The sequence below is a fragment of the Saimiri boliviensis genome, chromosome 3 (assembly GCF_048565385.1).
Source record: "Saimiri boliviensis isolate mSaiBol1 chromosome 3, mSaiBol1.pri, whole genome shotgun sequence".
Taxonomy (NCBI): domain Eukaryota; kingdom Metazoa; phylum Chordata; class Mammalia; order Primates; family Cebidae; genus Saimiri; species Saimiri boliviensis.
Window position 1 is genome coordinate 21,468,898 of NC_133451.1, and position 13,863 is coordinate 21,482,760.

The 13,863-nt window shown below is 39.9% G+C and overlaps 1 protein-coding gene across 1 annotated transcript in view; it reads right to left on the reverse strand.

Moving 5' to 3' along the window:
- Nucleotides 1-13,863, reverse strand: part of ADGRA3 (adhesion G protein-coupled receptor A3) — a 128,653-nt gene that overhangs the window by 70,350 nt on the left and 44,440 nt on the right. The window contains exons 3-4 of the mRNA XM_039468361.2: nucleotides 7,915-7,986; nucleotides 1,127-1,198 (exon numbers count right to left, since the gene is read on the reverse strand). Coding sequence (XP_039324295.1) covers nucleotides 1,127-1,198; nucleotides 7,915-7,986 — 144 coding nt within the window. The remainder of the gene's footprint in view (nucleotides 1-1,126; nucleotides 1,199-7,914; nucleotides 7,987-13,863) is intronic.

Below are 13,863 nucleotides of genomic sequence, written 5' to 3' on the forward strand. Positions count from 1 at the left end.
GCTTCCTACTGTTTAATCAGTTCTAAGCCCCTGTCTACTTTTCATACATTTCAAAATAAAGCTCTATTATAAATAATCAGCCTTATGTTTAATTACTCCCAAACAGAACTTCTTTTTTATTACCATTATTTTTAATTTTTTTGAGACAGTCTTGCTCTGTCACCCAGAGCTGGAGTGCAGTGGCGCAATCTCAGCTCACTGCAACTTCCACCTCCCAGGTTCAAGCAATTCTCATGCCTCATCCTCCCGAGTAGCTGGGACTTCAGGTGTGTGCCACCATGCCCAGCTAATTTTTGTATTTTTAGTAGAAATGAGGTTTCACCATGTTGGCCAGGCTGGTCTAGAACTCCTGACCTCAAGTGATCTGTCCACCTCGATCTCCCAAAGTGCTGGGATTATAGGCGTGAGCCACCACGCCTGGCTTAGAAACTTATTTACTTAAAAAAAAAGATAAAACATACTTGATGACTTATAAAAAGTTCTTCCACATTTATATTCTATATAAATTATAATAAAAATAAACAGATATAGATGACTTAAATTTTAAATAATCATTATAATAACTTTGAGGTACTATTAATCCTACTTTGTAGGTGAAAAACAGAAAAGTTCAAAAAAGTCAAACAACTTCCCCCAAATCACATGGTCAGAGGCACAATTCAAATGGTTACTCTACTCCAAGTCCACCAGCCTTCCCCTTGACAAATGGTTTTGTTCTCCTTCCCACCTCCATGTATCATTGGTTTGGCTTCTTTTCCTTTCTAACTATCCAGATCTCTACAAATCTTCTGGGCTATTAGCTTGTATTTTACTACTTCCTAGAAATTCTCCCAGACTAGCAAAGCTTTTGATCGTACCTCTCAGCATGAACATGCTCTCTGTTGCATGTACTACACTGTGATGTGGTGTGTGTGTACATGTGTCCATGTGGGTGGTGTGACAATATACCATTATATTCTGAGGGCATTACATCCCCATTATTACATTGTGAGCTCCTTGTTCCTTACGGCTTCTAAAAGCCTTACAGTTGCTACTTATAATTAAACATATCTTAGGTTTCATACGTATTTAGGTACTGGCTCAAATGCTTCCTTATCTTTTAATGGGAAAGAAAAGATGTACTTACAGCCGAACTAGATTGGTGAGTCCTCGAAATATGTCTGCATTCAGACATCCTATTCGATTGTTTGTCAGGTCCCTAAGGAGAAGGATGGAAAAGTGTCTTCAATTAGTTCTCTTGGTTAATGAAGGTCTCATGCATTCAATATTCAAGAACAGCACCCAGGTATCGCACAAGACCTTTATTCTAGCATCTTTGAGATATTTACCCAACTCAAGTGAGATAAGGATGGCAGTGAGGACGAAAATGATCCTTGCTTTCACCTACTGCTGGCACACACAGACTCAATGTTGCTCAATAGGGCCCTCTATATTTCAAGCACTTACTCTTGCAAAATTACTTAAGATAAAACTGGAGTAGTAAAAATGAAACTCAATCTATCTTGCTGCCTGCAATACAAATCCCTTAGATGACCTACACAGTTAATTATGCTGGGGCAGTTGGAGAACTGAGCCCAAATTCAGCCAATAAATGACAGACAATGGAGAAAAGGGCAAATTATTAGAATGATGGAACTTTCATTTCCTCAAGAACATCTGCAAATACCACTCTCTGTCTAACTTTATTCCTTAAATACTCAGAAGTTTCAACTATAATGAAAGAAACAACTGTGTTAGCTTTTAGTTTACAGATCTATCATTTAGACTCCAAGCCAAATTACTTTAACAATATCTATGATATGGCCCAATTATTTTTGCAATCACTCCTCATTTCTATTTTCTATTAAATGCTACCTTCTAAATATTTTTTACTTCTCCTCAATCAATGAAACTGTTTTCTTTTTACCTATGTAAAAGGTTTAGTTATGATTCTGTTCTATTCTTCTTCATTTACTTTGCTTGACACCAAGGACCATGAACACAATTTCATTTTTTACATTTAATCAGAGGCCTGCACCGGTTTAAAAGTAAAAACTTTATGTTGGAAGATAACAACAGACAATATCTGTAACTTTCACCTGGAATGGCATGACTTTCATCACTGTTTTCAGTGAACTTAACAAGTCGTATGCAAGAAAACCCTCAAAAAATGAATCTTAAATTTTATTGGTTGTTAGATTTGGAATAATTCATCACACTTTGAATTCTGACAAAATAATTAGAATAAGCTCCGTAAGTCAAACTTTCAAAAATATTTTCATTGTATTTCCTTCAATATCCCTATTATTCTCTGTCATAGAGAATTACACATTCTTTGAGTTACTCTTCAGTAAGGTGATCTAGACCATCCATTTCAAACTAAAACTGTTGGATTCTAAACTGTGTACTTGGTAATGGCAGAAGATGTATTAGTCTTGCCAGAAACTCTAAGAACATAGCATTTGAATTGGATACCTACTCATTTTTTTTTCTTGATGATTTCAAAAGTTAAAATAAGATGGTTAATTTTAGGTGTCAACTTGACTGGACTGAGCGGCCTCAATGGCTGGCAAAGCATTGGTTTGGGTGTGTCTGTGACGGTGTTTCCAGGGGAAACTGGTATGGGATCAGTGGGCAGAGAGAGAAAGGACCTACCCTCAACAAGGGTGGGCACCATCCAATCAGCTGGGGCCCCACTGGGACAAACAGGCAAAAGAGAGGGCTTGTCTCTCTCTGCTCTCTCTCTCACCTCCAGAGCAGGATACCTTTTCTCCTCCTGTTGCTGAACATCTGTCTACAGGTTCTTTGTCTTTTGGACTCCGGAACTCACATCAATGTGCTTCCCATGGCACAAAAGCCTCTGGCCTTGGACTGGGGACTGCGACGTCACCTTCTCCAGTTCTGAGGCCTCCAGACTTAGGCTGAGCCATGCTACAGGATTCACAGGCCCTCCAGCCTGCAGAAAGCCTACTGTGGGACCTCTCTCCCTCCGTGATCATGTGAGCCAATTCTCCCGAATAAATCCCCTCTCATATCTCCTACTGGTTCTCTCTCTGGAGAAGCCTAATACAGCACGATAAGTAATCCTGGTCTTCAGTAATTTCACAATTCTGCCTTCCCACTCTCACAGCAACTTTTCATCAAAGAATCTTAAGCAATACAAGGCTTTATCTGTCCCTGTTCTGTAGCTCCTAAGTATTTAATCATATGGGACTTTTTTTAAAAATTCCAGTTGATTTTCCTTTACTTTCTGGATATCACTGTTTAAGAAAATTAGGCATCATCTTGTAAATTGTTGCTTAAAATAGCATATCTGGGCTCTATTTATAATCTTGTCTCAATTCTGAGCTTTAAATGGTGCAATTACCATTGATTCTCTGGGAAACAATTTCATTACAGCTATACCTACTTAAATTGGTATTTAGATATTGATAATGGGTTTTTATTTGGATTGAGAACTTAAATTTGTTGATGAACAAAAGAAACTGATGGATCTAGGTTTCATCTACTTCTGATAGTATATTCTTCAGAAAGTCACTTCAACTTCCTAATTCAAATTACCTATAAACTAAAGGCAAAGGCATGGTATCAAAACAAAAATACTTTATGTGAGGCTTGTAAAGGGAGATGCAAAATTGAAATTAATGACTTAAGAACCCATAAGAAAAAGGGTATGTATCTATAAGCAATTAGCAAACATTACTACTGCCAAATATCTTTATATGCCGTTGAGTTTACATACAGGACTTCTTCAGCTTGCAAGTTGTGTATCCTAAGCTAATTATAAGTCATCTATTTGGAATTAAGAATGTATCTTCTAGTGGGAAGAATATTATAAATGGCAATTACCTTCTTAAGCAAGAACACAAGAGACTACTTAAATGTAATGCAATGAAAGACCACTAAGGCAATGGCAGGTACAGTATCAGTAATTACATTAAATACTCCTGAACAAGAATTTTTAAAATTCATTTTGGATGGCAGTGCTTGAGAGATTTTCCCTGTAAGATAAAGAACTAGATGGAGAATATAAGACAGTCTGCAGTATCTAAAACATCCTGAAGAAACTGCTTTTTATTAACAGCCACATTTTCTTCAACCTATATCTCAGCATAGAGATATGATAATCAGCATCAACATTTCTATTACCTAAAAGCTGTGACTACAGTAGTGTGGAACACAGAGGGAGGGGATAAGAAAAGGACCTGTCTGATAGTGTAATTTCACATTCCTCCCACCGAGGGAAAAACAGATTGGAGGGGAAAATGTTATAAAAGTTCTCATACTTTCATATCGGAATCCCTGGGAGGGATGGCTGAAGAAAGATCACCTAGCAGCAGCCCCAGAGTTTCTGACAGGGTAGGCCACAGCCCCTACACTTTTGCTTCCTACTTGACATGGGTGCAAAACTAGCTCCGGGCACATACAGAAACACAAAGAAAGTGACTCACTGCTATAAACCATGCTCATCTGCTGCTGCCCTCCACTCCCTAGTGACCCTGTGTCTGGAGGCACAGCCTGTTTATGGTCATGCTCCATATCCCCTGCCTGTGTCTAGGTAGCTGAGGCCTATCAACGTCCAAGACACTTTGCAGCTAAACTCTAGCTACTGCTTCATCTCTTTGTAATTGCATTTCAATTCCATATCCAGGCTCTTGGTCGGTGTTTGCAATTCCATTAGACTGCAAACCCCTCAAGAGGTTCCTAACTTACCTGTGTGTCTCCACAGCCTTGTTCTAGAGCCTTCCATGAATCCTAGATCAGTTTCTCTTTTGTTTTATCAACAAATTTAAGTTGATTCTCAATCCAAATAAAAACCCATTATCAATATCTAAGTACCATTTTAAGTAAGTATAACTGTAATGAAATTGTTTCCCAGAGAATCAATAGTTGGGCTCACAGGATAGATGTTATGAATTTTTGTTGAATTGAACTGATGCCAATCACTGCCTTACCACTTTGTGCTGCTATACCTGGCTGACAGCGCCTGTGCTGAATGTTAAACCTTGTGTGGTCCCATGCAATCTGACGCCTAATATCCACCCTCCTATAACTCTTCTCTTCCTTACCTAGAACTCCAGTCTCCACTATCACCTACCCCGGACCAGCCAGTTTTTCTAAATTGTTTCATTAAAAGCCTCCACTGGAAAATAATAAAGTGCAAAATAAGTGGAAGAGAAGAAAACTGATTAATAGCAAGATCTCCAGATGCCCCTGAGCTTCTAAGGAATGCAGGCAAAGACTGATAAACACAGGAAACCACCACTCACCCCCAGCAAAAACTACAGGTATTAAAATCCCCTACTGATTCAAATTGTAACTAACTTTAAAAGACAAAGAGAAAATCCTTTAACTCCTACCATTCTTAATCTTACAGACTTCTGACCCTTAAGACTGCCTAAGAGAAACAAATGGGAGGAAAGCTACAGATGATAGATTTTAGATGAAAGGTATTTTACTTGCAAAAACAGTAACAAAAATCTTCTGCAAAAACAGCATGACCAATTTCTACAACTGGATTTGACAATAAAAAGGAATAGGTTTTGCAAGTATCACATGACCTCACTTATAAGCGGGAGCTAAACGTTGAGAACACATGGACACATAGAGGGGAACAATACACACTGGGACCTTTTGGGGGGAGGAGGGTGGGAGGAGGGAGAGGATCAAGAAACACAACTAATGAGTACTAGGCCTAACACCTGGGTGATGAAATAATCTATACAGCAAACACCCATGACACAACTTTACCTATGCAACAAACCTGAACTTGTACCGCTGAACTAAAAAGTTGATAAAAAAGAAATAGGTTTTAAATGACTAAATAAAATAGAAGACGTCAAAAGTATTAGGATGGAAAGTCAATGTCAACATTTAAGACACAGCGTAATTACACTAAAAGCAACCATACCCAGTGTTATTAGACAAATACTATAGAAAACCAGTAAGACACAAAAAATACACACATTGGAGGGAGAAAAAAAGAAAACTTAAAGTAGTATGTAAGAACCCCCAAAACACAAGAGATAGAGCCAGCCAAAGGGGTGATTATAAGGAAAATAAAACCAAATATCTGGTCTCTCTCCCTGATCTTTTGTCCCTGGTCTCCCTACACGTATACAATTTCTCCTTACTGCCATCAGAAATATTCTGAAATACAAATCTGATCATGTCAATTCCATATTCAAAAAGTTCTGTCCCAAGAGACACATTCTTGCACACCTGCGTCCACCCTGTTTGGAAGGCCTTTTTAATACATATTCACCCCTTAGGACCAAGTTCAAATCTAAACAAGTCAGTGGCTCTCCTGACAGGCTGTTCCCATTGCAAGTGCTCTCTCCTTTCCCTAGCAGGTTACGTTTATGACTTTACCTGTTACAGCGCCTGTGTGCATGTTCAGATGTATTTTCTCTAACGACTGAAGGGCAGCAGAGCATGCCACCCAAAAACATGTCATGCTGACATAAGGATTATTTTGAGCTACAGGCAATTGAAAAGAAGCAGATAGACACAAGAAAAGCTCTCTGCTCTACCCTATCTGACTAAAAGCAGGACATAAATTGACAAAGGTGTCTCTTCTCCCCTCTCCACCAGAAAGGACAAAAGTTCCTCCCAGGAGAGGGCTTTAGACCCTTATCAGCTTAGACAAGGCACCAAAGGAATCTACATAACAAACATTACTAATTAGACTTTATCTACCCTTAGTCTCCCATATATTTGCCTTCCCACAATTTGCTTTCCCTTAAGAGACTCAAGGTCTTTTTCCTTTGTCTTGGCACTTCTCTGAAAATGTATTGCTCCTTGTTGAAATGCTACATAAGCCAGAGTTCTACGCCACCTCTTTTGAGAGTTACTCTTTTCCTGAGTTTTCTCCCATGTATATATGAAATATGCATGACAATAAGCTTCTGTTTTTCTCTTATTAATCTGCCTTTTGTCAGAAGTCCAAGCTGAGAAACTAGAAGGGTGGAGGGAGAATTATATTTCCTCTCTTATATTATGTAACCCCCCTACGTAAGAGTCTTCAAGACCTTCCAAAGAAGTCAAGGCATGGTAAGTGGCCAGTGCTCAGTAAATGCTTTCCGAAAGGGTAAAGCATGGAGAAACAGTCCTCATGGCTTCAGTGGAGCCACTTCTCAAATGTGGGCCTGCTCTGACAGCAACTGTCAAAGGAGCTTCACAGAGGAAACAAGGGAGTTGTTGAGCTTCAGAAGCAATAAAAACTGGTCCTTAGGTTTTAAAATCCTAATACATAGATATACATAAAAATGGCAAGATCTTAAATCATTACTTAAAAGGTACCTCAGTTTATATAGCAGTTACAGTGGATACAGTTTGAATGGATTCGTCATTTGAAAATCATCTACAGATTATGTCAGCTGGCAAAGCCGACATGGTAATGATTTTAGTAGCATAAGAGGAACACAGTCATTCACCACCAAACAAACCAAATGGCTGTGCAAATTAATCACTTCTCAGCGACTTCTATAAAATACTGTTTCTGTTTTTCTTTTTCTTTTAGTTTTTTTGAGACAGTCTCACTCTGTCGTGCAGTGGTGCGATCTCAGCTCCTTCTAGCCTACTCATCCCAGGTTCCAGTGATTCACCTGCCTCAGCCTCCCAGGTAGCTTGGACTACAGGCATGTGCCACCACGCCTGGCTAATTTTTGTAGTTTTAGTGGAGATGGGGTTTCACCATGTTGGCCATGCTGGTCTTGAATTCCCGACCTCAGGTGATCCTCCCGCCTCGGCCTCCCAAAGTGCTAAGATTACAGGAGTGAACCACCACGCCTCACCTCTTTCTGTTTCTCTATCGGAACCTGGCCAAGTGAAGCTCTAAAAATTATTAAATGTCCATTTTTCATCATGCTAAAGTTGACAGCTACTTATACAAGGAACAATTCAAATTCATAAGCAAGTAATTCAAACACTTACAATCTTTTTAGAGATGACAGTCCCCAAAAGGCACCTGGATCTATACTACTAATAAGATTGTTTCGGAGGTCCCTGTTAAAAATAAAATAAAAGTTATTTGCATATCAACACTGTAACAAGTATTCAGGCACACTACACTTACCTGCTATACCAAAAAAAAAAAAAAAAAATTAGAATATTAATGGGAGGAAACTGATGCCAAAATGGTTAAGTCCAAGATCAGCCCAGCAGTAAATGGCAGAGTCAGAATTCGAATTTGACAAATCTGGTTCCAAAGCCTTTTGTTTTGGTCACTATATGAATAAAAATATATGCCATAAAAGAAATATGTGATGTAATATTACTCAACTCCACAATTATCATGGAACTTCAATCAATTTCTTCCTTAGTATGCCATACTTTGGATATCAAAGTAAATCTGATTACAATTGTGACAAATATCATTCAATTGAATTTTTTAAAACCATCTTCCAAAATATACACTCTGAAATTCATGTCTTTTGGTTGGTCATATATTTTCCCTTCCCTGGCCTTCTATATTTAGTTTTTTTGGTTTTTTGTTGTTGTCGTCATTTGAGATGGAGTCTCTCCCTGTCACGCAGGCTGGGGTGCAGTGGTGTGATCTCGGCTCACTGCAACCTCCACCTCCCGGCTCAAGCAATTCTTGTGCCTCAGCCTTCAGAGTAGCTGAGGTTACAGGCACATGCCACCATACCCAGCTAATTTTTTGTATTTTTTGTAGAGACAAGTTTTTGCCATGTTGGCCAGACTGGTCTCAAACTCCTGACCTCAAGCAATCTGCCTGCCTCAGTCTCTCAAAGTGCTGGAATTACAGGCGTAAGCCACCACGCCCAGGCTATGGTTAGGTTTTCTATGAAGTGAGGATATAAAATACATGTGTGATAAACCACAGTATATAAATAAAAGCAAAGATGCACAAGCTTCATACCACGTGGTATTTAATAGCAATCACCACTGATCCTCATTCTTCTCAAATATGCTGGCATGTTCAGGCAAGAGCATGACCACTTGGGGGTGGGAGGCAGCAGTGACTGTGCAGCAGTGACTGTCTCAGCCATATCCCTCTACCCGTGTGGTTTTGGAAACAGGCTCTGGCTACAGCTCCCCTCCTGGTCGCTGGGCTCAGGCAGGGACTCGCCAGTTGCCTATACAAGTGTTCGGCTAGACCTCCGCAGAGAGCTAACAGTCTAAATACAGCCTTCTTCCGTAGACCGCACTCCTGCGAGTGGCTGGTGCACACTTAAGCTTTATGGGACACCCTCAGCTGGATCTGTTTGTCAGGACTCACCTACAACCTCGTCTACTGAAGCCAGAGTGGCCTCTGCTCATCTCTCAGGGAAATTGAAGCCAGATGGCGAACTGAAACTCTCTTCAGTTTTTCTTTTCCTGACATCCTTACCTAACACTGGCAACCTTGCCCCTTCCTTACACAGCCACGTGTCAGCTTCCAACACTACTCTTCAATTTAAGGATGCACATGCCATTGGTGAAACAGACAGACACGTAGAGAAATGCTCAGTACAAGCCAAGGTAACCAGTATCTCCAGGGTTCCTCAGTCTCTTTCTTACTTGAAATGTACAAGACCTTCCTGGAAGTGGACCCTGGACCACTGGTGCCGCCTGTCAGCACACCACTGTGCTAGGCTCTCGAATAATAATTGCTCCTTCATGGACGTTCTCACCTGTGCCGAGGCAGTGTAAATTATTTAGAGGAAAATCCCCAGTTTGCTTTCTCCATCCTCTCCAAATCAGAAAGCAGTGGGTATCCCTTCTCTACCTATGTCACAGAAAAGGACTCTGAGGAAGTCTCACGGCAATAAGCACAGATTCATGTGTTTTCTTCCATCCAATCAGAGGCACATTCAACTTTACTGTCCCACCAGCTACTGAAAGCTAACTGCTATATATGGCATGACTCATAACACACCAGTTTTTTTCTCAGGCTCATTCCATCCGGATAGCAAAAGTTACAACATCAAAGTTGGTTTCTGGACAGATTTCCCAGAAATTTCACAAAAACATCCTGAGGAGGTTGGCCCTTTGCTCAATAGCAGCTGTCACTCATTTACCATAAGCCCAGCATTTTTGATGTGAGTGGCACTGAGGCTTCCCACACTTACGTGATATTTAGTACGTGGTGATAGAGGCTGGACTAGAAATGCTTAAGGACATTGCTCTGGAAATGCAACCGTGAATCCTGGGATCACTGTGGTTTCCAGAAATTCTATGGTCTTTCTTGCATTTCATCCTCATTTTAACAGGCATTCCTCAGTAGCTAGGGTTGGAGATGCAATTCTACCACCTTCCCGTGATCAGAGCCAGGTTTTCCTAAATAAAACTGAACCCCCTGCCACCACCACCACCAGTACATCACGATATTTTAAAAAACAAAATGATCATTAAACATCAGTATAAAGTCTATGCTCTGATTACCATCACGGAATAAGTATTTCATTAATCAGGATTCTGAAAACTTCATATTCCACAAGAAAACAGCTTTGTCAATGCTGGTAGCTACCCTAACTTTTTTGCTTTTTGCACCCTGGCCTCTAAGCCATTTTCTAAATAAAGTATCTGAAAAGATCTGAAGAAGTCAGGAAGCTTCACAAAATACATTTAAATGGTCACAAAAGGTCTTAGTAATCAGGTAAACTCACAAATCCCATCCTTCTCTCCGGACTTCAAACCAGCTTTTAAGTTCTCCTCTTAACTTGGAGTAAGAAGATGGTCCTTGGTGTAGCAATTTCAACAAAAGAGGAATATTATTCAGAGGGTAAGTTCCCTGCTGTGAACTCACCAGTGCCCAGGCCAAGCAGAAACCTAAGGAAACTCTGCCAACTCCATTCTGAGGATAAAGAGCAGAAAGGTGTAGACCAGAAGCCACTCAAACATTCAAAAATTCTACAGTGAGTCAAAGTAGGAAAGGTTTGCAACTATCAAAGGTTCCAAAATTTAATAGTAATAACACTAGTGATTGCTATCAATTATTTAATGTTTAGATTTTCTCTTTTGGGGTGTCAGCCTTCTCCACTGCTTTGAGGTGGAAGCACCTCTACTTCTCCATATTGTACAGGTCGTGCCCCCAAATTTTCAACACCATCCCTTCAGGGATGACACCTGATCAATCTTCTCCAGATTTTTCAAATACCCTAGCCTTAGTAATTATATGACTTTGATCTAACTAAACCTAGGACTTGTAGCGGAGGGAGGGATGAGCATAGATATTCCCACTGGTTTGATAAGAAGTCAAGATCTGAGTCTGGAGCTGCTAATGATCCTCTTGCCACAATCTGAAGAAGCCAACAGATGGAAAGAGAAAAATGGTAAGCACCGACATCCAGCCAAGCCTGAAATCCACCTGTGACTCTGGGCTGTGCAGTTACACAAACCACTAAATCCAGTGAGTTGTTGTCTATCACTTAATCATATCATTAAGACCTTACAATCACTCTAAGAGGCAGTGTCATTGTTTCAGGTGAGGAAACTCACACACAGAAAGATTAAGAAATTCGGCCAAGTTCTCAATCGTAATAAGTGGCCAAGATTTAAGTGTATCTTTCTGATTGAGACAGTGGAGATTCACTAAAAAAAAAAACAAGTAAATGTATAGCTAAAATAATAGGGAAACAGGTAAAGCAAACACACTGAAAAGTTGGCCATGTGTTGCTGGAGATAATATTCTTTCAACTTCTCCATATGTTTGAAAAGCTAAGTTATTTTATGTGGTATCACCCAGTCTTTCAACTAGGCCTCAAAGTCACTGCCTCTCTGTCCTGGTCATCATCATCACCCTAGCCCAGGTTGTAAACCACATAAGTTCTCACCTGTGTCTGATTCTCCATTTGAAGTGATCTTTCTTAAACACAGACCTGACCAACTCTCTGCTCTGATTTAAACCTGTTCTGATTTTAAAAGATCCACAGTCTCCTCAGAAGGAAGTTCAGGTGTATTAAGGTAACTTCCAAGGCTACCTGTGGTCCTGTCCTTGCCCACCTTTCCTTCTCCAATTCTCACTTCCCATCTGCTCAGCATCTTCCCTTAACACTCACCCTGTCTTTCTTCATTTATATCAGTCATACGGCAAGATGGTTCTACAAAGGGTATTTCCTCTCACCTCTAGACCTCTGCACTTGTGACTCCCTGTCCTGAACACATCTCAGTCTCCTCCAACTCACACTTTCACCTCCATCCCTCTTCACCTACACATCCTTGAGACCTTGGATGAAACTCCATTCCTTCCTTCAGAAAAATACCTGTGAACATCAGAGCTCTGCACCCTGTCCTGCAGCATCTCTTCTCACGCTGTATCAAGTGGACCTCAGTTAAACTGTCTTTACTGAAATACCACACGTTCCAAGAAAGCAAGGTCTGCTCCACTCAGCGAGAGGGAGACATTCAATATAGAATGTGTGGATGGATATGTTAATGAATGAAAGAACACACCAAGGCTGGGAGACAGAATTACATTAACCTTTCAATAAAAATATTTTTAGTAAATTATGGTTGGCTACAAAATTACAAGGATGTTCATAAAGCCAGAGAATGTAGAGAATGCAGTATCTCATTCAGAATCGTTTACATTTCTCCATAAAAGTAGATAGTCACGATGTCTGCCGCTGACCTTCAAATAATTCACCAAACATGTGCAGGCATATTCCAATACAGAAGAAAAAATGATGGCATGTTGTTAATAATTACTGAATTGTTGAATCTGGGTCAGTAAATTGGTAATATGAAAGATTATGGCATTGCCCTTTCAATTCTTCTGTATGTTTAAAAATTTTCATAATCAAATTTTTAATCCCCAGTGTTTTATGTCCCAGGAATAAAGTTACTCATCAGGCTTGACTTATTAGTTCCTATCTCCCTCCATGCAACTCCCGAGCTGACCCTCACTTCAAGAAGATAAGATGATTTTATGAAAAAATTCAACCTCTATGTTTCTGACTTGTTTTGCGTAAGCTAAAAAGCTCTGTAAATAGAAATATATAATGTCAGATCCATTTTTTAAAAAAAACATACGTTTTCCTTTTCAGATTTTAAACATCATCCACAAGGAACTGATTTAGGTAAAGCAGTACATCAATTTGGAGTCAATGATGAACTGCATATGTTTCTATGAAATACCTCTCATGAATAACTGAGTACTGTAATAATTTAAATATGTACTTTTTAATAAAAAAGTCTTGACATATTATATAACATTTAATAACAGCCATATTAAGCAGGTATTGCCAAAAGATATTTATAGTAAGATTCTCTTGTTTAACATCCCCTTTCCACCCTCCCAACCCCCCCCAACTAACCCACAGCTTCTCTAGTAAACAGGAGTCTGACTTCAGGATGTATGGCTAAATGTGAACACACTGGATCATTAAAGCATAAATGAAAAAAAAAAGCACAAGAATTGCTTAAATAGAACTAAAGGAATATTTTAAGTGCTTGGCAAAAGAGTGACCTCCTTTAGGAAAGAACATGAAGTATACCAGGTAAGATGCCTTTAACTCCAAGTATCAGAACCCTCAACTCAAAACAGCTTCAACAATCACAAAAGCAATGCTCTGGCATTACCAACAATCAAGAAATCGGGCTGGTGGTTGGCTCCATCCATCTCTCAGATCCACCATCCTCAGAATGCAACTGTGCCTTCAGGCTGAGCCTCACTCACAATATGGTATCCCAGGTTCGGAAAATCACCTCCAAGCGCAAAGTCATAAAAAAGAACACTTTCTTCTCATACTTCTCCTTCAAAGCTAGGAAATCCTTCTCCAAACCCCAGAGTAGGCTGCTATGCTCCTAATCTCTTACTGACTAGGGCAGACTCTGTCAATAGCTAGAAGAGATGCTGAATTACCTTGGTGGCCTAGGCGTAGGATGAACACTGGAGAGTCAAACACACTGATCAGTAGGCAACTGTATGTCAGCAGT